Raw genomic sequence first — 26,312 nt, forward strand, 5'->3', positions numbered from 1 at the left:
AGAGCCTGCCCCTTGCAACAGAGAACCTATAACCACGGTGCTGGGCGGGGAGCCGTTTCCTAGGTTATGGCCCCTTTGACCAGGGAGTTGGGAGCAGCTAGGCCTGGGCCGAGAACGGCAGGGACTGAATTAGAAGGTGCCAAACTTGGGGACGTTCTCAGGGAATGGGGGCTGAGGGAGACACCTGGAAACTTGGCTGTCAGCGGTTCAGACACACTCAGGAGTGAGCCCCACTTTCTAGAAGCCTGGTTCTGGTGTGGAGTGGGACGAGAAAGAGCCAGGTTCTAGACCTTTCCAGATGTGCCAAGGGATCTTGGCGAAAGCAGCAGTACAGGATAGAACGCAGTCATACAGAATTTAGGCCTGGGGGTGGCACCCACACCTCTCAATGCTTGTGGAGGCCCCCACTTTCAAATCACCCCTCCACCCTAAATCCCACCCTCCCGCTCCTTCCAAGCCCCACCAATGTGGTCTTTTGCTTCTTGTAAACAGCAGCTGGTTTCACGTTAAGGGGAACCTGAGATGTACAGGACAGGCCCAGAGATGTGGGCCATCTGTGACCACCAGTGCCAGGCACCCCGGGGCCAAGAAGCCAATTCAAGGTCACATTAGGGCCCCTTCCCCCTCTGAGGAAGGTCCTGAGGGAGCTGGGTACTCACAGAGCAACACCTTCATAACTTTTAGTTATCTCTTTATTCTTTTCTAAATCAACTGAGACTTTGGGGGGAAACTATGAAGTGGCAAAAACCTGAAAGCTGGTTGAAAAAGCCAACTCCTCTTCTGTGTCCACAGAAAACATGGGAGACTAGAGGGGTCTCCGTAAGAAAAGGCTCTGGCAGTCCCCTCGGGGCCACAGCCCTGCCTCCGGCTGCGCCTCCAGCAGCCCAGGGCCAGCGTGGATTGCACCAGGCCACATCCCTCTCAGAAAACCCTTCCCCTGCAATTTGCCTCAGATAAATATCAGCTTGTTTCAGCCATCAGGAAGTTTTGAGGGGAGTGGCTGAGGGCTTTACCATCTCCAGCGTTCAGAAGCAGCCTTGGCCTCCACTTCCTACCTCTGAGCTCTGAAGGGAGAAGGCTGGCCACCCCAAGGTGCAGGGATCTAGGAAGGCCTCCCTACAACCAGCTGTGGATGAACGGTTCAAGGCCCAAAAGAGTGGCGCCCTGGGTGGTCCCTGGATTCACTGGGCGAGCAGAGGTGACTGAGGTGCAACCCGCCCACGCGTGCCGGCGAGGGGGAGCAGAGGCCTTATCTACCGAACCTGCTGGGGGTTTCAACCACACCGAGCGCTTGGAAACCCAACACTTCCTTTCTGCAGAGTCGAGTGTCGGCTCAGCTGCCACTATGAAGAGTCGGAAGTGTCTGCTGCTAAGGCACAGGAGGCCCAGGACCCTCTCGGGCAGGTCACCCTCTGCTGAGGGCAGGCAGGGTCGGCTGGACCAGCTCCATGACAAGAGGCGGCGGTGGCCGGGGGAAGTGGACCTCATGACAACCAACCGCCTCACTGCTCTCAGGGCCTGCCGAGGGCCACCTTCAGGGGACAGGTGTCAGGCGAGGGGACGACACACAGAAACGCAAGGCGGCACTTCCTCTGTTTTGGTGCAAGATGTCAATGTCTAGGGGTTCCCTCTGAGGCTTGGTCGTTTGAAAAAAAGAGCAAAGCCAGGTCCTGATGCCATGCCCCTCCCAATTTCTCTGTGGCCCAGCTGCTTGGGGGCTGGAGCCATCCTCGAGGGATAATGTTCCCCCTGGGGCTGGACCAGAGACTGACACCCAAAGAACAAATGGAACAAGTACAATGGGCTCGGTTTGCTTTTTCTTTCCCTGTTTTTTTTTTTTTTTTAAACCTAAGTAAGCAGGTTCTGAGACGACAACATGGGCAGCGTCACCCTTCCCCAGAGACCAGAGGGCCGAGGCTGCGACAGGTGGAAGAGGAAGTGAATGTTCCGCTGTGTGCACTCTCCTCCGGGCTCGGTGGGACGGGCAGGGAGGAGCTGGTCCGTCCTGGGCGGGAAGGGCGGGTGGCAGGATTCAGACAGGTCACCAGCAGAATCACACGGCGGTACGTGTGGGCGTGCTGGGCTGGTTCAGACGCAGCGTTTTACACAACCAGCCGGCAAAATCCACTTCTTCCACCTCAGACCGTTTGATGAAGCCATGGTTCTGAAAAGGAAGGAGAGGCGCCGTGAACAGCCTGGTGCCTGCAGGGAGGAGGAAGGGACCAGGCTTCTGCTCAGAACTGGCAGGCCAGCTGGGATGAAAACCCAAAAACAGAGAGAAAAGCCCCCCCCCCCCCCGCCCCCGCCCCAATGCAGGAGGACACAGTTGGGACAGGGAGCAGGGAAGTTCCATGCCCGAAGCCACAAAGACATGGGACAGGGTGTCAGGGGACGCTGCTGACCCTGAGGCGAAGTCAGTCCCTGGGGGCCGTCCTGACACTGTGGAGTGGTGAGCAGCATGTCTGGCCCCCACCCACTCAATGCCAGGAGCACCCCCAGTTGTGACAATCATAGGTGTCAACAGACATGGCCTAGTTTCCCCTGCACGCAGAGTCCCCCGGATGAGACCATCTGATCTGGAAAAGAACTGCCTGTGTGGATAGCAGGTTCCCTACAAGTCCCATCCAGTGTGGCAGCCACCAGCCACAAGAGGCTCCTCGGCCCTTTAAATATGGCTTGTGGGGCTGAGGAACAGAGTTGTGCATTCCACTTTGTTTTAAGGAATTTGCTAGCCACCCAAGGCTGGTGGTTCCAGCAGGAACAGCCGAGCACTCTAGCTTCCTGGTTCTGGGCTGGGTGGGGTGAACGAACGCTTTCTGAACAGGGTGTGCCTGGCAGGGGCGGCCCAGGACAGGAGGGCGGGGTCTCAGAGTCCACGGAGGGGTCTAGTCTTTCCCATGTGACATTAAGGTCCGGACTGCAAGCTGGGGCAGGCAAGACCACCTCATCTTGCTGAAGGCTGGTGCAGGCTTGAGTGAAACACCGAAGCAGGGAGCGAACTCCTGTGGTTTAGGGCGGCAGGAGACTGGGTGCAAAGGTAGCCCCAACAGCAGACGGTTTTACTCAGGCAGAGAGACCTGGGAGGTTTCCTGCACAGCGTGCACGGAGAGCTGGGGAGCCGGGGGCACTACAGGGGGTTTCAACACAAACGCATTTCTCCATTTCGTGTTTGTATCTTTTACAATGAACACATGTCTCTTACACTGTATCACACATTCTTTAGCACACATTACTGGAAAATCTATGTCAGACACAGTAAGAAGTTTCTAGAAAGAATCAGGCAGAGGCAGACCCCTTCCCACATGGTGCTCCAGGCGAGGCTTCCTATTTTGACCACAGCAAACGGTGATGACAACCAGGACACAGTCTGTTGCCACAACTAATAGTGGTGTGGGATTAGAGCAGGTGCAGGGCCTTCTCAGAGGAGGCCCTGAAGGCAAGACTCACAGACATGGAGCCTCGAGTCTCGAGAGGAACAGGGCGCAACCCTGGGGGCAGGACCATTCTGTGCAAAGGTCCTGAGGGGAAGGCAAGTTTCAGAGGCCACCTGGGTTTTCAAGGACATTGAATGGTGTGGGACACCAAAGGAAGGCACCAGCCTCGTGGCCTCCCTGACCCTCGGGCGGCTTGACAAGCCCACGATGGAAGCATCCAGAAGCCTCAGAGCCCATCACTCTGCAGAAACAGCCCCAACCACCCATGGCTGGGCCCTTCTGTTCCCCGAGGAGCTGAGAGGGCAGAGAAGGCTCTGGGTCATTCCCACTATGGGCCAGGAGACCCACAGGGTCGCCAGCTGAACACACACCCCATGACAAGAGCTGGCTCAGGAGTCCTGGCCGGGGCTTCCCTCTCCTGAGGAGGAGGGTGGGACCCTGGGTGGCAGCTGCGCCCCGGGGATCCCAGAATCTGCAGCATCACTCACCATGAGCATCTTCAGATCTGCTCGCTCAGCTGGGTTCTTAATGAGGCTGGGGTTCCATGAGGTGGAGCAGCAAGACGGAGCATGGGGAGACAAGACAGCGTAGTGAGTTGGTGGCCATGGGAACTGCCATCACTCTGCTGCCTGGTCCCCTGGGTGAGGGCTCCAGCACTGGCTGAGGTGTGAGGGCAGTGCGCCTTGGGGAGGGAGGGGTCTGAGACCACGACAGGCGGGAAAGGGAGAGGCGGTGGGAAACCCCCTGCTGCTGCTCAGTCAGAGGCCCGGCAGCAACTGCAGCTCCATTTCCATAAAACCCACAAGTCTGGGAGTCCGGTGGTCAAAATGGAACCTTTTCCTTAAAAAAAGCAGAACTGCCTAAACGCAGCTGCTCAAAGCAGCTTGGGGCCGAATGGCAACTCTTCAAACACAGAGAAACCTTGCATGGAGACAAAAACGTTCACACGGACAATGGATAACTGGATCTGTGCCACACAGCACTGGCCGGAAGTCAGGAGGCCAGTGCACCTTCTCTGCCCAGAGCAGGTTTGCTGCTGGGAGCCACACAGGCTCCAGGTGGCAGCGGCTGGGCCATGTCTGCTCATCCCTCTTCTTCAGAGGGAACAGCTGACCACCTCCCAGACTCTGGCGAGGACGGCTTGTTTAGAAGCTGGTGGCTTGCAGGGCTCGAGGGATTTGGGGAGCCTTCTGGCAGAAAGCAAGGTGGGAACAGCTTTATTGCCCAAGTGCCTGTAACCCAGGTTCACTCGGGTTTGGAGGACGGCAGTTGGACACTGTGACTTAGCCTTGGAAAGGGAATCTGGGCTCTCAGGTGACCACAGGTGTCCCACCGGATGCTGCTGTCCACCCGGCATTCCTGAGTGGTAGGCTCGGCAGAGGGGCCTGGGCCAGGGCCAGAGAAGGAGACTTCTAGGTTGATGGCTGGAAGTGTGGGCGGCCCATTCCAGGAGGCAGGTGGGCCCTTACGTTCCCCGAGGAGGGCCTGGTACCCAGCCCCACCCACCCGAGACCGCACTGGAGGCTGTGGCACCTTACCATTTATTCACAAACTCCTGGAAGTCCTGGGTGAAGACACCACTGGGCAGCTTAGGAGGAGGCTGTGGGAGAGAACAGACAGGTGGGAGTCAGATGCTCACGCTGATTCTGGAATTAGGGAGAAGACACTTCCCAGCCTTGCCCAGGTGAGGACAGCATGGCACCTGGGGATCCTCAGGGCACACCTCTCCTAGCCCAGTCCCTTCACCCTGCTAGAAGCGGAGAGGTACCCATCCCCTCTCCTGTCCAGCAGCTTCTTGGCTGGCCCGGCCTCCAGCTCTGCTAACTGGGTTGGCCTCTTCCAGGATTTTCTTTCGAAAGTCTCATTTGGGGATCACACTGGTTCTACAAGGAAGGAGAGCAGGGCTCACCCTCATTTATGGACAAGGGTGGTGTCACACTGCCTGAGCCACCCACCTGTGGGTGTCTTGAATGAGCTGAAGGTCTAGACTACAGGGACAGCTAGTTCCAAGGGTTAGGGCCTGAAAGCTGGGGGAGCCCGAGGAGCCTGGCCTGACACACACGTCCCAGGGTGGGGACGGTCATGCACAGGATCAGAGGCGGTGGCCAGAGACTGTCCTGGTGAAACCCACAAGGCCTCCTCTTCAGGTCCTTCCACCTTCCCAGTCCTGGGACCCAGCCTTCCCGCTCAGGGAGGGAGGTGCTCGCTGGGTGGCACTGTCAGGTATAGGCAGAGCTGTGTCACCAGTCACCCCACCCTGGTCTGTCACCACCGACCTCTCAGCCCTGGGCCAAGTCCCACACCACAGGCAGCCCAGACACCCTGTTTCTTTGCCCTGCCTCCAGAGGGCCACCGAAAATACACGTCAGTCCCAGGGAAGGCGCCCAGGCCTTGCTGAGAGGGAGGCTTCAGGGTCAGGTCCTGCTCCACCTCTTTCCAGCTGCAGGCCTCTAAGGAGGCTGCTTCCATCCTTAGGCCTCAGTTTACCGGTCTGTACAATGGGAATATTCATACCACCCTTCCAGGTGCTCTGTGCCTCCTTCCCAGAGAGGAGGGGGCACCCGGACTTTCCCCAAGGGAATGGGACTATTTATGACTTCATGGACACAGACTCCAAGATGCTCAGAGAGATGCTGGGTGTCAGAGCTCTGGGAGTGGCCTGGCTCCTTGGCCCTAATACTTGGCTATTGGCCTTGGAGGGAGAGGGATGCAGTGGGAATTCTGGGATCATCTTTATAATAAACAAAAAAATGTCCCTTGGGGAGGGATGGGTTTCTGCAGTATGGCTGGAAGTAAGGCCATGTTTTTACACCCGATAACCTCCTATTGAAAAGAATGGTCGCCATATCCCCCCAACAAAATCCTTAGTCTATGTGTCGAATTCTCCCTTTTTGCTAATGTGTTCCTACAGGAATAACTTAATTTGTTGGCATGAAGACGTGCCAAAGGGCCTTCAGGTACCCACCTCGTTCACAATATAGTCCAGCAGTTCAAAGATAGCCATAGCCGGTCGGCTGTCCACCCCGTGACCTGCCCAGGGGAGAAACAAAAATGGGGGTGAAACGGGTGAGTGGCTGATGTGTTCCTGTTGGGCGCTAAGTCTGAGTGTGCTGAATAAGCCAGCACTCTTCTCCCCACAATGCCTGAACCAGGGGAGGCTCCCCTGGCCTGGCTACTAAGTTCACTTCCTAGAAAAATAACTTTACTCCTAATGAATTAATGAAACACCAAAATGAACAGGAGCGTTTTTGAGGAGTTACACATTTGGCGCAGTGCTGCGCCCAGGTGGTGCCACGGCACAGCCCCTGCTAGTGGCACCCAGGCGCAGCGGGGTGGGTGGTGGTGGTGGTTTGCTGACTGCAGCGTGACCTTGCATGGAGCTTCGGGTGGAGACAGCAGTAGGCTGGCTGGGGGTGGCTGACCCCTGTCCTAGACCCAGCTGGCCAGGTCAGGGTTTGGCAGTTGGACTTCCCCTTCTGTCTTATCCTGAAATGGGCACAGAGCTGGGGCAGGGGCTGGAGGAGATGGTGGCAGGCCAAGGTGGCCTGGCATGACCCACCGTTCCTCCCAGCTGGGAAGGGGCCGAAGGGGAACACCAGGGAGGCCGCTGGGAGTTGGACTGGGAGGCTCGGGGGCAGGGCCTGAAGACACAGATGGGGGCAAGATTCTCTCCTTAGAGGAAATCAAGACACCCAGCAGTCTGGGTGCAGCCCCGGAAAGGAGAAGGCCTGGACTAGAAAACACTGTGAAAATCACCATCTGACAGCCAAATGCCCATCAATGGTGAACAGATACACAACACATGGTCCAGGGGAATCTTATTCGGCCATGAAATGGAGTAAGGCACTGACACTAGTACAACGTGGATGGACCTTGGAAACATGACGCTCAGTGAGAGAAGCCAGACACGAAGGCCACAGAGTGTGATTCCATTTATGTGGAATGTCCAGAAGAGGCACATTCAGAGACAGGAAATGGATTTGTGGGTGCCAGGGTTGGGGATCCCTTTTGGGGTGATAGAATGTTTTGGAATTAGATAGATGTGATGGTTGGACAATCTTGTGAGGATACCAAACCCATTGAATTATACGCTTGAAAAGAGTGAATCATGTGGTACTTGAATTCTATCTCAATAAAACTGTTATGAAACCAGCCGACCACAGTCCACTGTATGTTCCCTTGGACTCTTACTTAACTCAGTTCCCTTCCTGTCGAGCACTGTTTCCAGGCTCTGCCACCTCAGCTGCGACCCTCCCCCTTGCCACCCTCCAAGTGTGGAAGCAGCAGCCTGAACCTCTCAGCCTCCCACCTCACAGGCGGCAGCTCTTGGGATCAAGAATTGTCTGGGAGCCCAGTGGCCCCCAGCCTCCTGTCCCCTCCCCTGCTGAGCTGCCGGTGTGTCCAACAAACCACCAAAGGAAATTCTGAATCTAGTTCCTTTCAATTTTGGGTCTCCCTGGAAGGCCTGGCCCAAACACAGCAGAAGGCTCAGGGCAGTGGCTAGGCGGTGCGCATAAGGGCATTCCCTGGGCAAGTCTCTCGCTTTTTTGTGTGCTTGGACATTTCCGTGATAAAATGTTGAAAAATCCAACCCAACCAGTGGCTTGGCGAGGGGTTGGCGTCTAGATCCCACCAGCTGGTGGCAACAGGTGCAGCTGTCCCGGATGGGACAGGTCGGGGGCGCTGCTTCCAGCACGGCTCTAGAAGCCTCAGGACCATCTGAGGACTGCTGACCGCAGTTAGCACGATCCAGGGGACAGGTGGTGCCAAGAAGGGCCAGAGGGGAGGCAGCTGCCACCCCCCAGCATGGCATTCCCCACGTTGGTCACTGCCCATCCAAACCGGAAGTGCTAGACTCAGGCCATACCACTGATGGGGCGTCCGGGGGGTCTGGGCCGCGGTGAGATGCTGTGAGGCTCTCCTTCTGCCCCATCGACCATGGGCCGGCCGAATATGGCCTCCAGCTCCTTGGCATCCGGTGGGGGGATGGGGTACCTTCCGATGGACAGCTCCACCAGGGACAAGCCCATGCTCCAGATGTCCGACTGCACCGAGTAGTGAGTACCCTGCAGCCGCTCCGGCTGTTGGGTGAGACAGAGAGGAAAGAAAGGCCAGAGGGAGCCAGATGAACCCTGGAAGCTGGGGGAGCTCACCAGGCCAGGGGTGGATCTGAGTGTCTCTCGTTGTCCCCTCAGACCCCTCCCCTGACCCTGCTAACCCTTTAGAGACCAGAGTGATTCTGTATACTCCCTCCACCTGCTTTGGGAGAAGCTTCCAGCCAGGGCTGACAGCATCGCTTTAAAAACCCAAATCCTTGGCACTTTTGGGAAAGAACGAAAGTGGAATGCCTCCTTTCCCACAGTAATCCCTAGACTAACTTCTCAGAATCTGCTTCAACTATCACCCGGTTGTTTCCTAAAACACCTGAGGTCTAGTTTCTTGGCTCAAAAATGAACTACTACCCTTCTTTTTTTTTTTTTTTTTTTTTTTTTTTAAATATATTTTATTGATTTTTTACAGAGAGGAAGGGAGAGAGATAGAGAGTTAGAAACATCGATGAGAGAGAAACATCGACCAGCTGCCTCCCGCACATCTCCCACTGGGGATGTGCCCGCAACCCAGGTACATGCCCTTGACCGGAATCGAACCTGGGACCCTTCAGTCCGCAGGCCGACGCTCTATCCACTGAGCCAAACCGGTTTCGGCGAACTACTACCCTTCTTGACTGGGTTTTTATTACCAGTGGGAAGAACCAGGCAGGCATTCCCAGAGACAAACCTGAGCGAGAACATGGTGGAAATGAGAATTTCAGAGGAGAAATCCAGCAAAGAAAAAAGAGAGCATATTACGAGAACATGCAGGCTTTTGGAAAAGCTTCTGGAAAATGGGGAAGAGCAAACGGGAAGGGGAAGGTATGGCACACGATGTTAAAACGCCTCTCAAGGACTTACAGACATGTAGGATCGAGTTCCCACGAAGGAGTTGGCCATGGAGTCGATGAGCTGCCCGCTCACCCCAAAATCGCACAGCTTGATCTCCCCTCTGGAGTTGACGAGGATGTTAGATGGTTTCACATCTGAGAGCAGAGCCAGCGGGTGAGGCGTGGCTCAGGCCCACCCACTGGCCTGTGGCCCGGGAGGGGGTCCGCGCATCTTACCTCGGTGCATGATCTGGTGCTTTTCCCGGAGATACGCCAGGCCCCGCAGAACCTGTGAGGGAGCCACGGGGTGGGAGGTCAGCAGGGCCGTGGCACAGCGGGGAGTCTGCCCTGGACAGGCCTGCAGGCCAGACCTCAGTGGCCACAGCATGTGGGACTAGCTCAGGGGACGCGTTTTCAGGTGGGGACGAGGAGAGGAGAGGCAAAGTGAGGGCAGTGACAGCCTTACTGGTGGGTACAGATGCCTCCCTCACCGATTCTCACATGACGACCCACCCACGAGGCAGACACTGCCATCCCCTCGGTCTCAGAGGAGCGGTCGAGGCCCACGGAAGCTGAGACAGGGCCCAAGGCACTGTTAGGGCTGTGAGTATGCGGCTGGCCACCCTGCCTCCGAACAGAAGTCGTACCCACCCAATACGGCCATCTGTTGAACGCTTTGGTTCCGGGGCTGTGCTAAGGACCCCCCGCCCCCCAAACTGATGGTGGCTTTGTCACCAAGTCAGAGAAGAAACACTCGTGATATTGCACTGGGGGACCCTGTGTGCCTTGGACCACATCATCAGGGTCCCATGCAACTGGCACCTGGTATATGGGGCAGGAGAGCATTACCCCTATTTTATGGGCAAAGGGATGCCCCTGCTCAGTACCCAGCCAGAGGAGACTGGTGTTGGCAGTCTCCCTCTCTGCAGGGGCTGTAGCGACACACACCGCTGGCCATGTGGAGCGGGCATAAGTGAGAATCAAGTGGCAGGGCACGGGGCTATGAGCGCGTGCACGCACCCAGTGCTGCAATGGCGGGGACGTGGCGCCTGCACACTCACCGCTATGCTGACCTTCCCCAGGATCTCTTCTGGAATTCTCTTGGCTTCTTTCAACACCTGGTCCAGAGAGCCACCATCCTGGGGGCAGTACAGGAGAGAGAAAGCAAGCGCTGAGCAGGCGGCCGGGTGGGGCCGCTGCAGAGACAGATCCCAGAGGGACGCTGAAGTGGCAGATTTATTTATTTTTAAAATTTTTTTTTAAATATATTTTATTGATATTTTACAGAGAGGAAGGGAGAGGGATAGAGAGCAGGAAACATCGATGAGAGAGAAACATCGATCAGCCGCCTCCTGCACGCCCCCCACTGGGGATGTGCTCACAACCAAGGCACATGGCCTTGACCGGAATCGAACCTGGGACCCTTGAGTCCGCAGGCCAACGCTCTATCCACTGAGCCAAACCGGTTCTGGCCTATTTTTTAAATTTTTAAAAAATATTTTGATTTTTTACAGAGAGGGAGGGAGAGGAATAGAGAGCCAGAAACATCGATGAGAGAGAAACACCAATCAGCTGCCTCCTGCACGCCCCCCACTGGGGATGTGCCTGCAACCAAGGTACATGCCCCTGACCGGAATCGAACCTGGGACCCTTGAGTCCGAAGGCCGACACTCTATCCGCTGAGCCAAACCAGCCAGGGCTGAAGTGGCAGATTTAAAAACGCAACATTTCCCTGGTTCCTGGAGAGGTGAGGCCTGCTTTGCTCCATGGGAAACAGAGGCCAGACCACAGCTAAAGGCAACCCGAGGCTTCAGGATGGCACATCCAGCAGAAGGGGAAAGAGTACCTGTGACTCGACCTTCCTGAGGCTGCCACAGCGGCAGGCCCAGCCACCAGGAGAGCGCAACAGCTAGACCCATCTCCTTCTGGGCCTGGGTTCTTGTCACAGCCCAGGCAGGACAGAGACTGAGAGCAAAGGTGATGCCGTGTAAATGTCCAGCACAGGAGAAAGGCGGCCAAGCCAACTGGCCTCTCCCTTGCGGCCCCCTTCCCCGCCTAGTTAGGAAGGGACATCTGCCCCAGGGCACAGAGGACACCTGGGGATGACACTCCTGCCGCTTCCCTTAGGTCTTGTCCTCTGCTCACTGTGTTACACATGGGATTGTCCTGTAAAGAACCTGACACAGGTCCTCCCAGTTGATCCCCCACCCCACCCTGGGCGTGGCCCCAAATCTACCCGACAATGAGGAAACAGGTGCCTTGTGCAAGGCTGCCTGGTAATAAATCTGGAAACCAAAACTCAGGGTGTTGCTGGCTCTGGCTGGGCGCCTCTTCAGAGGTGGGGCTCTGAGCATATGCCTGGCGGCCCCCTAGGACTTTAGGTGAAATGGCTAAGTTCCAACCACAGGCCGGGGCTTGCCTTGGTTCCGCGGCATCCAGAGAGGAGCTGAGGGCAGGGTGGCCCCAGGCCTGCACTTCCTCCACTGCGCTGCTCTAGGAGTTCCACAGTGGCACTTCCTTGGGACACCTTCTGCTTCACCCGGGGCAGGGAGAAGCCTTGGAGGTGCCCAGGTCTCCCCTCTGTGTTCGTGAAGAGTTTTAGGAAACCCAAATAGTTTGGAGCTTCAAGAATATGTGTGACTCTGTCAACAAGTAAGGGACCCAAACTTGTAGAGGGTGGGTGTGGCTGAGGAAGGCAGGGGTGAGCCTGGTCTGACCAGGGTGCCTGGCCCGCCCCGCTCTACCTGCAGGGCAAGATGGAAATTCCTTCTATTCTTCTCATTTCTTGTTTTATCAATCAACCTTAAAAGAATTGAAAAAAATTTAAAACTGTAATCCTTCTCCATTCTGCACTTTCATCGGGTTGCATGTGTTCACTGAATAAGAACATTCAGGGAGGGATCTCCAGAGAGGCTATGGTGAGGCACCCTGCTGGGGGCTCAGGAGTGAACTCAGAAGTCCTCCGTGTGAAGGACACTGCTCTCTTCCATGGTCTCCCCTCAGCGCTGGTAACACTGGGGCCCGGCCATTCTCTCTGGGGGCTGTCCTGGGCGCTGTGGGGTGCTGAGCAGCATCCCCGACCTTTGCCAGCATCTCCCTCATTGTGAGAATGTCCCCTGGGTGAGATGCCCTGGTCTACAGCTAAGAGGGTAAGTCATTCGCTCAAGTCACATGCACAGGATGTGGTGCAGATGTCACAACTAGGTCGTTTTGACCCCTAAACCTGTCTCTATGCGTGACCATGGTTTCATTTTGTGTATGTTTTAAACGTTCTTAAAATCTTACTTTTATTAAGTGGTGGTATAAGAATACACATTTTTATAAAAATTTAAATGTAGATAAGTAACACCGATCCCCCAGTAATTCCACTTGCCTCCCCAGAAGTGTGACTTACAGTCATCCAGATCCTCTGCACATGTGCACACACAAATATAAGTGGGTGCATAGCGTACATCTTTTCCTCCTTGGGGATGTTCTGATTGGATTCACACAGGCTGACTTTGTTTCTCACTGCAGAGCGGCCGGGTGGCATCCCTTCTCTGTCCTTTGCTGACAATGAGTGTCTGATTTTTTATTATTACAGAATGAGGGGGTGCTTTCTTCAGTGGGTTTGACTAGAGCCTCAGAGTGGTGAGTAAGCAGCTCCCCAGCTACTCCACCCTGAGATACCCACTGTCCCCTGGGTCCATGCCTGAATCTCCCCCAGATGAGACTTAGGCCACTCGGAAACTGCCAGCCCCGCTGTCCCCAAGCCCCGAAGGCAAACGCACTCTGGCCAGGCAAGGCATAACCGTCTGTGCTGAATCTGGGCTTTGTTATCATTAGGACTCTCTTCTCAAAAGCTGCAGCTGGAACCTCCCTGAGGGGAAATTAGAGCCAACCCCACTACCCTGAGTGAAGATGAAACCTCGCCCTCCATCAGGAAACAGTTGCACATGTAGGATATTGACTAGGTGGGCTGTCGTGATGGTGAAAAAAGAGAAATGAAGACTCCGGTCTGGTAGCTCATTTGGTTAGCGTGTTGTCCAGATACGCCAAGGTTGCAGATTCAATTCCCAGTCAGGGCACATACAAGAAGCAACCAATGAATGCATTAATAAATGAAACAACAAATTGATGTTTTTCTCCCCCCACTTCAAATCAATAAATTAGCCGAACCGGTTTGGCTCAGTGGATGGAGCATCGGCCTGAGGACTGAGGGGTCCCAGGTTCGATTCCGGCCAAGGGCATGTGCCTTGGTTGCGGGCACATCCCCAGCAGGGGGGCGTGCAGGAGGCAGCTGATCGATCTCTCTCATCGATGTTTCTAGCTCTCTATCCCTCTCTCTTCTTCTCTGTGGAAAATCAATGAAATATATACATTAAAAAAAAAAAAATTAGAGAGAGAGACACGAAGGTGGCAGAGAAATATGGAGAAATGGCTCCAGTGATAATGGTGATATTTACTCAATGTCCTATGTGATGAGGGCCAAGGGAAAGGCAATACCACCGCCCCTGGCTAGACAGGTAAGCAGGGGTGAGAATCTCCTCCAGAGCCTTGTGCTGAGAGGTGGGCTGTGGGGCTGACCCCAGGGAGCCATCTACCCCTTCTGTGGGGCATCCCACAATAAGGTACATGGATGCACAAAGCAGCAATGTCCCCCACACAGGGAAAACCTATGAACATGCAGATGGATTCTGGAGGGGTTTATTCAACATAAATATACTGTTAAGGGCCCTGGCTGGTGTGGCTCTGTTGGTCGGAGCATTGTTCCATGCACCGAAGGGTCATGGGTTCAATTCCTGGTCAGAGCACATATCCAGGTTGCAGGTTCCATCCCCAATCAGGGCATGTATTGGAGGCAACTGACTGATGTTTCTCTTTCACATCAACGTTTTTTTCTCTCTCTCCCTCCATGCTTCCTCACCAAGTCCCCCTCTCTCTTTTTAAAATGTTTTTATTGTTTGTTTGTTTTTTGAGAGAGTAAGGGAGAGGGAGAGAGAGAAACAATGATGTGAGAGAGAAACATTGATCGGTTGCACCCCTACCAGGGATCCAGCCCGAAACCTGGGTATGTGCCCTGACCAGGAATTGATCTGGTGACCTTTCCATGCATGGGTGACACTCAACCAATTGAGGCACACCAGCCAGGGCACCAAGTCCCCTCTTTAAGGTTCATCTTAGTCTTGAAAATCACTGGCCTCCAAGATTAGTGGACCGTAACTCCCATAAGGAGAAAGCGGGAAGCGCGGGCCTCACCTGGCATGTCTTTTCATGTGGGCATTATTCATTTCTTCTACTGTCCTCGTCTCTTATTATAAAAGCAAACCAAAAACCCAACTAGAAACTTTTAAAAGATGAGCACAATAAATAGAATGGCTAGCACTCGCCCCCTGCCTCCTGGTGGCTTGGACTGTGTGCTGCTAGGGTGCAGACGCCTAGTGCTGGAAACCAGTGTCTTCCATTCACCAAGAATAGATGGGGGAGCGGAGGGGTGCTAGACTGTGCCGCTCCCCCTTTGCTGTAAGGGAATGAGGTGGCTTCAAATTCTAACGATATTCAGGGAGAACAGGCAGGGGTGGTCAAGAGCACTGGAGAGGGAGGAGAGAAGAGGACAGGGAGAAGGGAGGGCTGGGAGGGGGAGGAAGAAGGAGGAGGAGCTAAGTATAGATGCTCTCCTCAGATCATAAAGTGACTTCCGTCCTTTCCCCTCCTTGATTCTTGTCTACACAGTGACTTTGCCCTCAGGCGGGCAGATATGATCTCCCTCTCCTAGGTGAGGAAAGGGACTCCTCCAGGGTGCTGCCTGGTGGGGATCTTGATGCAGGGGGGTGGGGAGCATCTTCTGGCGGGCACTCCCTCCAAGCGGTTACCCAGGAAGGCTGCTCACAATGCATTCCTTGCAGCCACTTGCTCAATTTCGTTTCCTGCCTTCATTACAAAACTGTCAGGGGACAGCACATTTGCAAGGCATAACTGAAGCTGCTCAAGCCATGTGCCGAAAGCCACACTGCGCCCTGGTTTTGCAAGGGCCCTGCCAGCCCTGAGCCCATCCAGCGGGGCAGCAGGCAGTCTGGTATCTGCTCAACTGGGCTGCCAGAGGGTCGGAGGCATTTCCCCCCAGGGCGTTCAGCTCTGACCACTTCTGCTTTCATTACACTTCAAGACCAAAGTTTCTTAACTAGGGGCACAGCCGACCTACTGCGGTGGTTTGAAAAAACGACTGGTGCCCAGGCTCCACCCGAGTTTCTAATCCAGATCTGAGCTAGGGGCAGGCCCAGGTCTGTCTTTAAAACAGCCCCCAACTCTTTGGAAACATTGATCACATTTCCAATCTCATGTACCCTCGGGCCCCACATTCCACGGGTAGGACTTTACCACTCAGGGATGCTTGCTTCCGTGCAGGAACATTCAAGGCAGCATCATTCAAAATGGGCAGAGATCAGAAACAATCTCAGCGTCCACCAACAAGAGTTCATAAATTACCTGACAGGTCAATGTGGGTGCCAGAACACTAGACTGGGGAAAAGAGCCGGCTCTATGTGCGGACAGGAAATAATTTCTGCCTTGTACCCAGTGAAAGAGGAAAGTTGGGAGGAGGGTGTCTGGCATTTAGAGACGAAGGAACCTAAACATATGCGCTCGCATGGCACTGACTATCTCCCGGAGGATCGCCTTGGAAAGAGGTGCACCGTAGCCTCTGGGGACAGGACCCTGAGGGACACAGGCAGGGGACTTCCTCTTCACCAGCCAATTCCACATGAACCCTTTGTCTTGCCATGTCTCCCTGGTTGCAAGCCCAGGTGGCCCTGGGACACTGGCTGGGCCCCTCGGTTCCAGGTGCCCCGCCGCGCTCACCATGTGCTCCATGCAGATGCTGATCTCCCCGTCGCTGTAGAAGGCCCCGTAGAAGCCCACAATGTACGGGGAGTTGCACTCATGCAGCACCTGCAGCTCGCGGATGATCTGGTTCCGGATGGCTGGCTTGATCTCCAGGTGAATCAGCTGCAAGGGAATGGGAATCGGGTTCAGAAGCAGGCTTCTGAGGGGCACCGAGAGGGGGAAGGGGCTTTAGTCCTCTGCCCTTGAGGTGCTCATGACAGCATTCAAGATGTCAATACCCTCCCCTAGGTATCGATCTACCCAGGAGAACTGAAAACACAGATCCACGTACACACTTGTACATGTGTTCACAGCCGTGTGATTCACAATTGCTAATAAACGGATGCAATCCAAGTATTCATCAACTGGTGAATGGACAAACAAAATGTGGTCCATCCTCACACCGGAATATTATACAACCATGAAAAGGAGTGAAGCACTGACGCTCACTACAACACAGACCAACCCTGAGAACACTATGTTCAGTGAGAGAAGCCAGACACTAAAGGCCACACAGTGTGTGATTCCATTTATGTGAAATGTCCCAAAACAGGCAAATCCAGAGACAGGAACTGGATTGGTGGTTGCCAGGGCCTGGGGCTAGGGCTTCTTTTGGGGGTGATGGAAATATTCCAAAATCAGTGGTGGCAATGTTGTGAATATACTGAAAAACACTGAATTATACACTCTACAAGGGTAAACTGTCCAGTAAGTGAGTTACATCTCAAATAAAGTTGTTTAAAAAACTCATCAACAGCAAACATTTTTCAATTGGTTATAGGGGAAGCTCTGTTAAGAGGAGCTCTCTTCCCACCAAATCATGTGAAGCCAGGAAATGGCCGGGCAGGGGATTACTTCACCACTGCTCAGCCCCTCGTTCAGGGGCGGGCTTCTCTGGAGCCCTTCCCACCTCCAGGTAGAGCAAAGGCAGAGAGAGCCTCTGGTCACCTCCTGAGGATCCTAGCTGCCCTTCCACTTGAGTTCAATCCAGCAATCAGGAATGTCACCAAACTCATTACGTTTCAAAAGCTGAGAAGCCCAAGGACCATCTGGAGACACGCAGAAAAGATAGCAGCCAAAACACCAAGAGCAATGCTTAACTACGAACCCTAACCAAACCAAGATCCCCTACCCAGCGATAAAGAGTGAAGGCTGTGGGTCCAGGTCCTGGCTACTTAGAATCCTAGATGCTCAGCCATCGTGGTAAGTTAAGAAAAAGGTGCGACTTATACCCCTTCGCCAGAGGGGCAGAGGCAGATCACAGGCATCTGAAAGCGACTGCCATCAACTCAGATATTTATATAAAGTTAGTTACAACAGAGGTCAGTGATGAGGAGAAAGAGAACAAAGATGACCCTGCTCAGAGATATGCCATCGGGAGGGAAGAGAAGCAGGTGAAACAACCCCGAAAGGTGGGGGTGCCCCAATGGAGGAACCATGGAGAGGTGATCTGGAGCTCAGGTGACACTGGGGCCAGCGTTCCAGAAAGAAAGACAAAGAACTGCCTGTCTGAGGACACCAAGGCACGAAGGGGTGTGTACCAAGTTGGAGGGGAGGGAGGGGGAGTCACAGGGTATGTGTGGGAAGTGTCACCTGCTCACAGGCCCATGCCAATGACCCTTGCGACCTTGAGTACTCTGGCAGGTCCTAGCAGCACGGTGCCCGGTGCCCCCACCATGCCCAGGCAGTACTTCCTTGACTGGGACCCTCCAGCCCCCAGGGCTCCTCAAGCATTTGGTTCTCCACCCAACCGAGCCTGCAGAGCCCAGCCTAACTACCCTCCCCGGGACACTGCACACCCCCACGGCCACCTCCAGGACTGCAACCACACCAGGACTCCAGTATGCTCTCTCCTTTGGTGGGACTGCATCCTCGAGGAGATGCCCAATATATGCACACATATGTGCTTAGAAGGGTTGAGATGCTGGGTCTGAAAATGAAGCTCTGATGTTTGCGTGGAAGATGGGAGGCTGATGCACAGGCAGCGCAGGATGATGGAGACCCGGGCCGTCCAACAGAAATATACCATAAGCCACATACATAATTTAAAAACCCATTAGCTGCCATATTAATGAAGTAAAAAAAAAAGAAGCAGGTGAAATGAATTTTTCATGTCTTTTGTTTAATTTAATGTAATGTATCAAAAAATTATTGACATGTGATGGACGTAAAAATATTAATGACTTTTTTTCATACCAAGCCCTTGAAATCTGGTGTGTGTTTTTTGCACATGTAGCACATCTTAACTGAAACTGACCACATTTCAAGCGCTCAGTAGCTGTATCTGACCCAGAGTGGCTCTTGACTAAGAACTTGAAAGGAGCCACAGATGAATGAGTGGCAGGGGCGCGAGAGTCCACCAGGCTTTAGAGAAGAGGAAGGGTGAACAAAACTGAGAACTGCACAGGATCCCAGAGGTCCAGGAAGCCTGGAGTGGGGTGAATGTGAAACAAGGCCCGGGAAGCGAGAGGATTTCGGGAAAATTGTAAAGAGGGAATATAGTAAAAAAAAAAAAAAAAAAAAAAAAAAAAAGGGAGGGAATGTAGGGGCTGTGCTACGTGATCTGTTTTAATGGGTCTTGTAAAGCAAACCTTCTGGGTTGAACAGGCGTGGGCACTGAGGGTGTGCAGAGAAAGAGCAGGAATGGGAAGGCACGTGTGCACACAATTCGCTTTGGTGACAATCCTGGGTGGGGCACACAATTCACCCTGATAACAACCCTGGTGGGACAGGGTAACTGCCCCCACTGCACTGATGAGCAAGTTCAGGTTCTGAGACATTAAGTTTCATTCCCACGGACACCCAGCTGGTGAGCAGTCAGGTCAGGATTGGGGCTGAGCTCACGAACTGCCAGAACCCATCCTCTTTCACAGCACCCTTCTGGGGCCAACCCAGCCCCACTTGCTGGTTAAGTCAGAATAGTGCTGGAAGTTTAAACCAAACACAAAGCCTGTCTAGGAGTTTCAGGCGGTTCCTACTGCAGGACAGGGGATCTGAGCTAGGAAAGAGGGACATAGATTCTGGTGGTAAAACCCTGACAGCTTCCACAGGGTCAGGGGCAGCCATGAAGGTTCAATCCAATCCAGCTAAGACCCAAACTAGCCTCAGTTTTCTCACCTGTAAAATGGAGAGGTCACTCCATTTACATGAGAACACGTGTCAAGGTTTTAACACTGGCTTTCACACAGGGCAGCTGGCATTACTATGTGGCCTTGGGTGGGTCCCATGACCTTCACTGTAGAAGCAAGTACACATTCCTTTGCTCCAAGTAGAGGCGGATCAAGGGAGCCCTGCTGCGTAACAAATATGCTAAACTCTCCGAAGAGCTGCCCTGGCCCAGGTCTCGCACAGGTTTCGTTCCTAGGGCCTCAGAAGAATGCAGGAGTTAGTGAGCCATGACAGGTCAAGAAAAAATTTATGAACAAGCCCGACTGTAGAAATTGAGAGACTGGTTTTCTTGGGCCTTACCGAACTGGTCTTGTTGCTTCCCCAGCCCGTCCTACTGGTTAGGATGATCCTCTGCCAATCACAGGGAGCGGAGGGATGCTGGCCCACAGAGCAGGAGCTGTATGGGCGTCCAGGAGCTCCACCCAACCCTCACCCTCACACCTGCGGGCAGGCTGCCTTTGGAGATCTGATAAGCCTACACACTCGGAATGTGTGGAATTCATACCAGGCTTCCCGGGAAATTCGGAATTCCAACCAGGGTAGTGGAGGAAGGAATGAGGCCACTGTTTCTTAAAAACTATTTTGTCTTGCCAATTTTCCCATCTGTGCCCTCAGCTGAATAAAGGCAACAGACCTCCCAGGTGGACTGGCATTCCGGATGGATTAAAAGGAGCCCCTGACCCCCAGAGCGGTCCAGGGCTTCTGGGCCATAAGGAGTTACAGCCCCAGACCACACAATACCCAGGTAGACAGCCTTCTCGTTCAACATATCTGCCAACTGCCTGCACTGTTCTGACAACTGCTGGGAGGAGGAGGTTAAGATCTATAGGAAACAAAATCTGAGGTCCTGACCCTCATTTATTGGACCTTTAAAAAAAAACCCAACTTTTTATTTTGAAAGAATTAAAGAAGCAGAGGGAAGTTGCACAAACAGCAGAGTCCCACGCCCTTCCCCCAACAGTGACATCTTCTGTGATGAAGAACCATACCAGGAAACTGACATTGGGACAGCAACACTACCAACTTAACTACAGAACTTCTCTGTCCCCATTTTAAAGCCTGACATCTTACTTCAAAGGCTTTCATAAAGCTGTAGACCAGTGGTTCTCAACCTTCCTAATGCCGCGACCCTTTAATACAGTTCCTCATGTTGTGGTGACCCCCAACCATAAAATTATTTTCGTTGCTACTTCATAACTGTAATGTTGCTACTGTTATGAATCGTAATGTAAATATCTGATATGCAGGATGTATTTTCATTGTTACAAATGGAACATAATTAAAGCATAGTGATTAATCACAAAAACAATATGTAATTATATATGGGTTTTCCGATGGTCTTAGGTGACCCCTGTGAAAGGGTCGTTCGGCCCTCAAAGGGGTTCTAGAACTGCTGCTGTAGACAAACTCCCAGATTCACGTTTATACAAGGCTTGTTGGGAACACCTGGAAGATTCCTCAGCTGGCCTGAGAGAATCCCCGGGTCCCTGATACTAACTCTGACCAGCACTGCTCTCAAGTCTCTCTCCCCGTCCCCCTCCCTGAACCTCATACCTGACTTTTATTCCTGGTGCTTCGGGCAATGGCAGACCAGAGATTTCTGGGGCTGCTCTGGTTTTGAAAAGGCTGCCTGCGCTGACAAGACAGAAATAGGCTGCAGGAGGAGGGCAGTGCTCTAGAGGCAGGAGAAATAGTTACAGAGCTAAAACCCATGGAAACCAAGCTCATCATTCCCAGGAAGGTGGGACCTGCTCCGGCCCACCAGGCACGGGGTGGTCAGGTTTCGGAGAATACAATTTGGAAATGACTAGACAGTGGGCTTCCAGAAATAGGTGGCTGTCGATGTCTGAAAGAACATGACTGTATGAGTGAAACAACTGCTCAGCATGAAGCCCCTCCAGTTACGTGTTTGGAAGCCACTGTCCCCAGATAGTCACATCCTTCTCGTCCACTCCTTATTCTCCCAGGGTTATTCCCAAATGTTTAATGGGAGGCTGCACTGTGGCACAGAAGCCTAGATGAGGGAGGCTCAGGACTTCTCAGAGCCAAGGTTTGTACTAAGGGTGGGGTGATGGTTGATTTAATGTGTCCACAGTATCCAGCTGTCTGGTCAAACACCAGTCTAGATGTCACTGTGAAGGTATTTTTCAGATGTGATTTAACATGGAAATCACCTGACTTTGAAAAAAGCAGACGACACACCCACAGTGGGCAGCCTCATCCAATCAGCTGGAGGCCCGAAGAGAAAAGACTGAGGTCCCCCAAAGAAGAGGGAATTCTGCCTCCAGACTTAAGCTGTGACATCCTCGTGCTTCTGATTCTCTGGAGAACTCGGACTAACACAGGTGGTTTAGTTACCCCATTGCCCAGGGACCATCGCAGCACAGGCCCTGTCTTGGGTCTGCAGTGTTTTCTCCTGGTTGTGAAATCAGGGTGATGCCAGCTCTAAGGGGATTTAAATCTCATCCTTTCTTCCTGAAAACTCCCCCAGCTTTCTGGGAATCTGAATTTAAGCCGCCCCGAAGGCAAAGGTCAATAATAGAGAGGAAGAGCTGCTTGAGGAAAGCCAGCATTGCCACATTCTAACTGGAAGCCTAACTCTTTTTCAGGAATGAGAACCCACCGCTGATGGGAGGGCTTCTGAGCACAGGAGCCAGCAGAAGACAGAGGCCGGCACCTTTCAAACTGCTCTCCTGTTCCCAGGGACCTGCTCCCACCCCATGTCACCCACGGAGCATAGGGACAGAACACCTGCCTTGCCACTGGCCACCTCTCACCTTTCTTGCCATGATGAGGCCTGAAGGTCTGTGCTGGACCTTGGTGACCACCCCGCCGTTCCCGGCTCCCAGCTCGGAGATCCTTTCGAAGTCATCATCCTTGAGCTCCCCAACCTTGGCCTTTTGGGTGAGGAAGGCTTCTAACCGCTTCTTCTGCTGCTCATCAAGCTCTAGTTCCTCTAGCTTCTTCTGGAGGTCCACCAAGTTTGCTCTGCAGAGACCCAACGGCAAGGATTAGTGAAGAGGGTGCAAGCTGCCCAAATGACTCAACCTGAGCTGAGGGTAGCTGTGGCCAGGTCCTGGGTTTGCAACCAGGAGGATGCAGAGATGAATCAGATTTGATTCTTGGGCTTGAGGGGCTGATGATCTAGCAGAAGGGAAAGAAGACCTGCATACACACACAGCTGACCAGAAGAGAAAGCTGGCTCCCCGAGAACTGAGGCCACTGCCTCTCTCTCTCTGCTCACAAAGGTTAGGAGACCTCAGGACCTGGAGGACCAGCTCTGGTTCAATGGCCCTGTAATCAGATTCAGGAGCCCTCCTTCCTGATGCAAGGGTTCCCTACCTCTCTGGAGGGAGACATGGAACTGGGGAGACACGACTGGGCACCAGGGGAGTGAAGGCCCAGGCCAGATGTCTATCTTCATGAGGATGAAAGAGCAAACTCCTTTTTAGTGGCCTTAGAGCAAAGAGCAAGAACCAATGGGCAGAAGATAGAAGTTGTAATTTACATGAAGAGCGGACTGATTTAAATAGTGCAGATAATTCCAGGGCATTCCACTCAACCAGCACACTCTTATTATACCCCAAGCACAGCTGTAAACATTAGGCATTTATACCCACACACATTTCTGGGCCGGTTATTAAAAAACCCACATGTACATTGCACTTTATTGGGTGATTCAAGGAATTTTCAAAAAAAATTTGACGATTAGCTATTTTCACTAATGCCTTGGGGTAAAAAGCAGCTCCTTGTAACAGGCAGGTAGACTTTAGCACGATGCACACAAGAACCAACCCAGTGCCGTCCAAACACAGAATGTAAACAACATGTGCAATTTAAAATTTATAAGCACATTAAAAATATATATCAAGTGAAATTAACTTTAATACATTTGATCTAACCCATCAAAATATATTTTGCAATGTGCAACAAATATAAACAAATTCATGAATATCAATCCCCAAGTGACTATGATTCACTTACAACTTAAAGAGGTTTGAGCAAAGGGGCACATAGGCCAGGAACAAGATAACCTGCCACTGGGCAATGCCACCTGAGCTGGTACTGCAAAGAGGTGGCTGGAAGGCAGGTGTCATTTGCTGAGCAAGTAAACCAGAGCTTTATAAACACCATCACACTATCTTGTTTAATTCTCTCAATCCTCCTGGGAGACGGGGTCTTTTGTAGACCCAGCCTATGCTGAGGGAACAGGCCCAGGGAGGTTAAGTAACTAGCCCAAAAGTCACAACTCTAGCAAGTGGCTGTGTCTGGAATCAAACCTGTATGCTTCCTGATTACACAGTCTGTGTTCTTTTTTTTTTTTTTTAATTTTTTAAAAAAATGTATTTTTATTGATTGCAGAGAGGAAGGGAGAGAGAGAGAGATAGAAACATCAATGATGAGAGAGAATCATTGATTGGCTGCCTTTTGCACACGCCCCTTACTGGGGATCGAGCCTGCAACCCAGGCATGTGCCCTTGACTGGAAATGAACCTGGGACCCTTCAGTCCCCAGACCGACACTCTATTCACTGAGCCAAATCAGCCAGGGCCAGTCTGTGTTCCTGATGGCCCTTGTTCATCACAGTGTCCTCTAAACCAAGACCGGGGCCCAGCAGGTGTTCACTGGATGCCTGGTGAACCAAGACCTCAATGAAGAAGGAATGAGAAGGACTCTGATGGACGGAAGAGAGAAGCAAAAGAATGAATGAATGTGACACAGTTTCTTCACTGGAGGGTCAAGAGACAACTTTTGAGGACAAACTCTGGGAGGTCTCCAGCACTGCCCTATGACATCTAAAATGCATTCTGGAGTCAGCTGATTAATCCATTTTAAATGTAATGGCAACTCAACTGTGGTTATAAAAAACCCTGTAGTCCCAATGGCTGGCTTCCTCTACGGGGGGAATTCTTGAAGGGATGGAAATCAGACACCACATTAAAAAAAAAAAAAAAGAGAGAGAGCGAGACATTATGAAGAAAGAGCTGTCTTATAAGAAGAGGAGTGCATTTTTTACTATAAGGAACACGTCCCCACATTGAGCTATGTGCTTGGAGACAGAGAAAGATGTCAATTCACACACATATACATCGAGACTCATGTCCTTACCTTCACCCTCACCTTACCCCTCACCCAGGTTGCAGAAGGCCTAGTCCCCTGAGAGGCACCAAACGTGCCATTCACCCCATGCACACAAGAAAGGGATCACACCTGGTTTTCATGGGAGTCACACCGCAAGCACAGTAAAGCGCCCCTGGCCGGGGGCCTCTGGGGCTGTCCTGCTCTGCTCCACCATGCAGAACAGGAGTGGGAGGCCACAGGGACTTCAGGGGTCAAGCAGTCTCCCTGGTGTGACTTCCCACAAGATCCTGCCATCCTGTCATCCCACCACCCAGGGATGTTCCCTTCTCTGTCCCCTTCTCCACAAATACTCCTGCTTCCCTCAACTGCCTCAAGCGTCTTGCACTTCTCCAGCCCCTGAAGGCTTTGCTAACCCATTAGATTCAGAATCTCTGCTCATCTGCTGTCAGAGGCCCCAGCAGAGTCCTCACTTCTTCCCTAGATGTCTCCTATTGCCCCCCACAACCCTGCCCCTCCAAATTCTCCGCACTCCCTGCTTCCCCAGCCTCCTCTGGACCTCCTCACCACTCTCCCCAGCTTCAGGGGCTTCACCCCCCAACTAGCAGGATTTTCTCAGGCTTCCTTCCCCCCAAATTCCCTCAGGGAGCCTTCCCCCTACTTACTCCACCGCTCAGGGATCCCTCCCACATCCTCATCTCTCAGGCATCTCTTTCCCTTTTCCTGGTCTTCAATGGACTTCCTCGCCCATCCTCATTCCCAGGGACCTCGCTCACCTTGTTCAGGGTACGCAAGGACCCCCTCCCTCCACCTCCCTATTCAGGGACTCCCCCCCCCCAACTTTTGATTTCACTCCTAGGGACACCTGACCCATCCTCTCCTCTCAGGAACCCTCCCCCAACCATCACCCAGGATTCGCTACTCAGGGATCCCCCCAACTCCAATTTCAGTGCTCAGCGGCCCCACACCCCATCACTTTCCTGCAGGGACCTCATTTCACCCCCGTTCACTACTCAGGGAACGCCCCGCACCAAAATGTCACTATTTAGGGCCCCACACCTCCTCATTTCCCCACAGGAACCTTCCCTCGCTCCAACCTCACTACGGGAACCCCTCCCACCTTCACCACTCAGGGGCTCCACCCCTCCCCTGACCTCACCACTCAGGGGCTCCCCCACATTCCACCCCCTCCTCTCAGGACCCCTCCCCTGACATCACCACTCAGGGGCTCCCCCACATTCCACCCCCTCCTCTCTAGGACCCTACTCCTGACCTCCCTACTCAGGGATCCCCACCCTCCATCCTCGCCCGGCCCGGCCCACTCACTCGGAGGCGCCCTCGCTGGTGGGGGATGGGCCCTCGGCGATGGCGGGGTTGATGGTGAGCGCCGGCAGCACCGGCTTCCTCCGGGCCAGCATCGGGGCTCCGCGGGCCGGCGGCGGCGCCTCTAGCCGGGGCCCATAGGGGGCGGGCCGGGAGCGGGCGGCGCCGACACGATCCCGGAGCTGAGGCCGCGGCCGAGGCCGGCACCGGGGCGGCGAGGGCGGGGGCGCTGCGGACCGGGGCCGAGGAGCGCCGCGGGGCGCGGGGAGGAGGCCGATGCACTGCCGCCGCCGCCGAGGCCGGACCGAGGCTGACGCTGCAGCCGGAGCCCCGGAGGCACAGGCGGGGAGGGGGAGCGACGAGATCGCGGACCAGCCTCTCGCGAGAGCCACACGGGAACCGCGCAGGCCCCGCCCCCCTCCTCGCCCGGCGTCGGGGCCCCCGCCGGCCGCCGCCTCCCGGAGGGGAAAGGGGCGGAGACCCACCGAGGCGGTGCCCGGGGGTGCGCCCTCGCGCGCCCCACCCCC

General features: G+C 53.7%; 1 protein-coding gene across 1 annotated transcript; it reads right to left on the reverse strand.

The window, feature by feature from the left end:
* Positions 1-1,805: 1,805 nt before the first annotated feature.
* On the reverse strand, positions 1,806-26,109 carry MAP2K2 (mitogen-activated protein kinase kinase 2). The gene is made up of 11 exons (XM_070415817.1): positions 25,789-26,109; positions 22,161-22,371; positions 16,192-16,338; positions 10,416-10,493; positions 9,592-9,643; positions 9,386-9,510; positions 8,302-8,515; positions 6,400-6,464; positions 4,973-5,034; positions 3,923-3,968; positions 1,806-2,164 (listed from the first exon to the last, which is right to left on the reverse strand). The coding sequence occupies exons 1-11, from the start codon at positions 25,878-25,880 to the stop codon at positions 2,054-2,056; spliced, it is 1,203 nt and encodes a 400-aa protein (XP_070271918.1). The 5' UTR covers positions 25,881-26,109; the 3' UTR covers positions 1,806-2,053.
* Positions 26,110-26,312: the final 203 nt, after the last annotated feature.

The sequence above is a fragment of the Myotis yumanensis genome, unplaced genomic scaffold (assembly GCF_028538775.1).
Source record: "Myotis yumanensis isolate MYYU_CA2020_CCGP unplaced genomic scaffold, mMyoYum1.0.hap1 SCAF_5, whole genome shotgun sequence".
In the NCBI taxonomy this organism is placed as follows: domain Eukaryota; kingdom Metazoa; phylum Chordata; class Mammalia; order Chiroptera; family Vespertilionidae; genus Myotis; species Myotis yumanensis.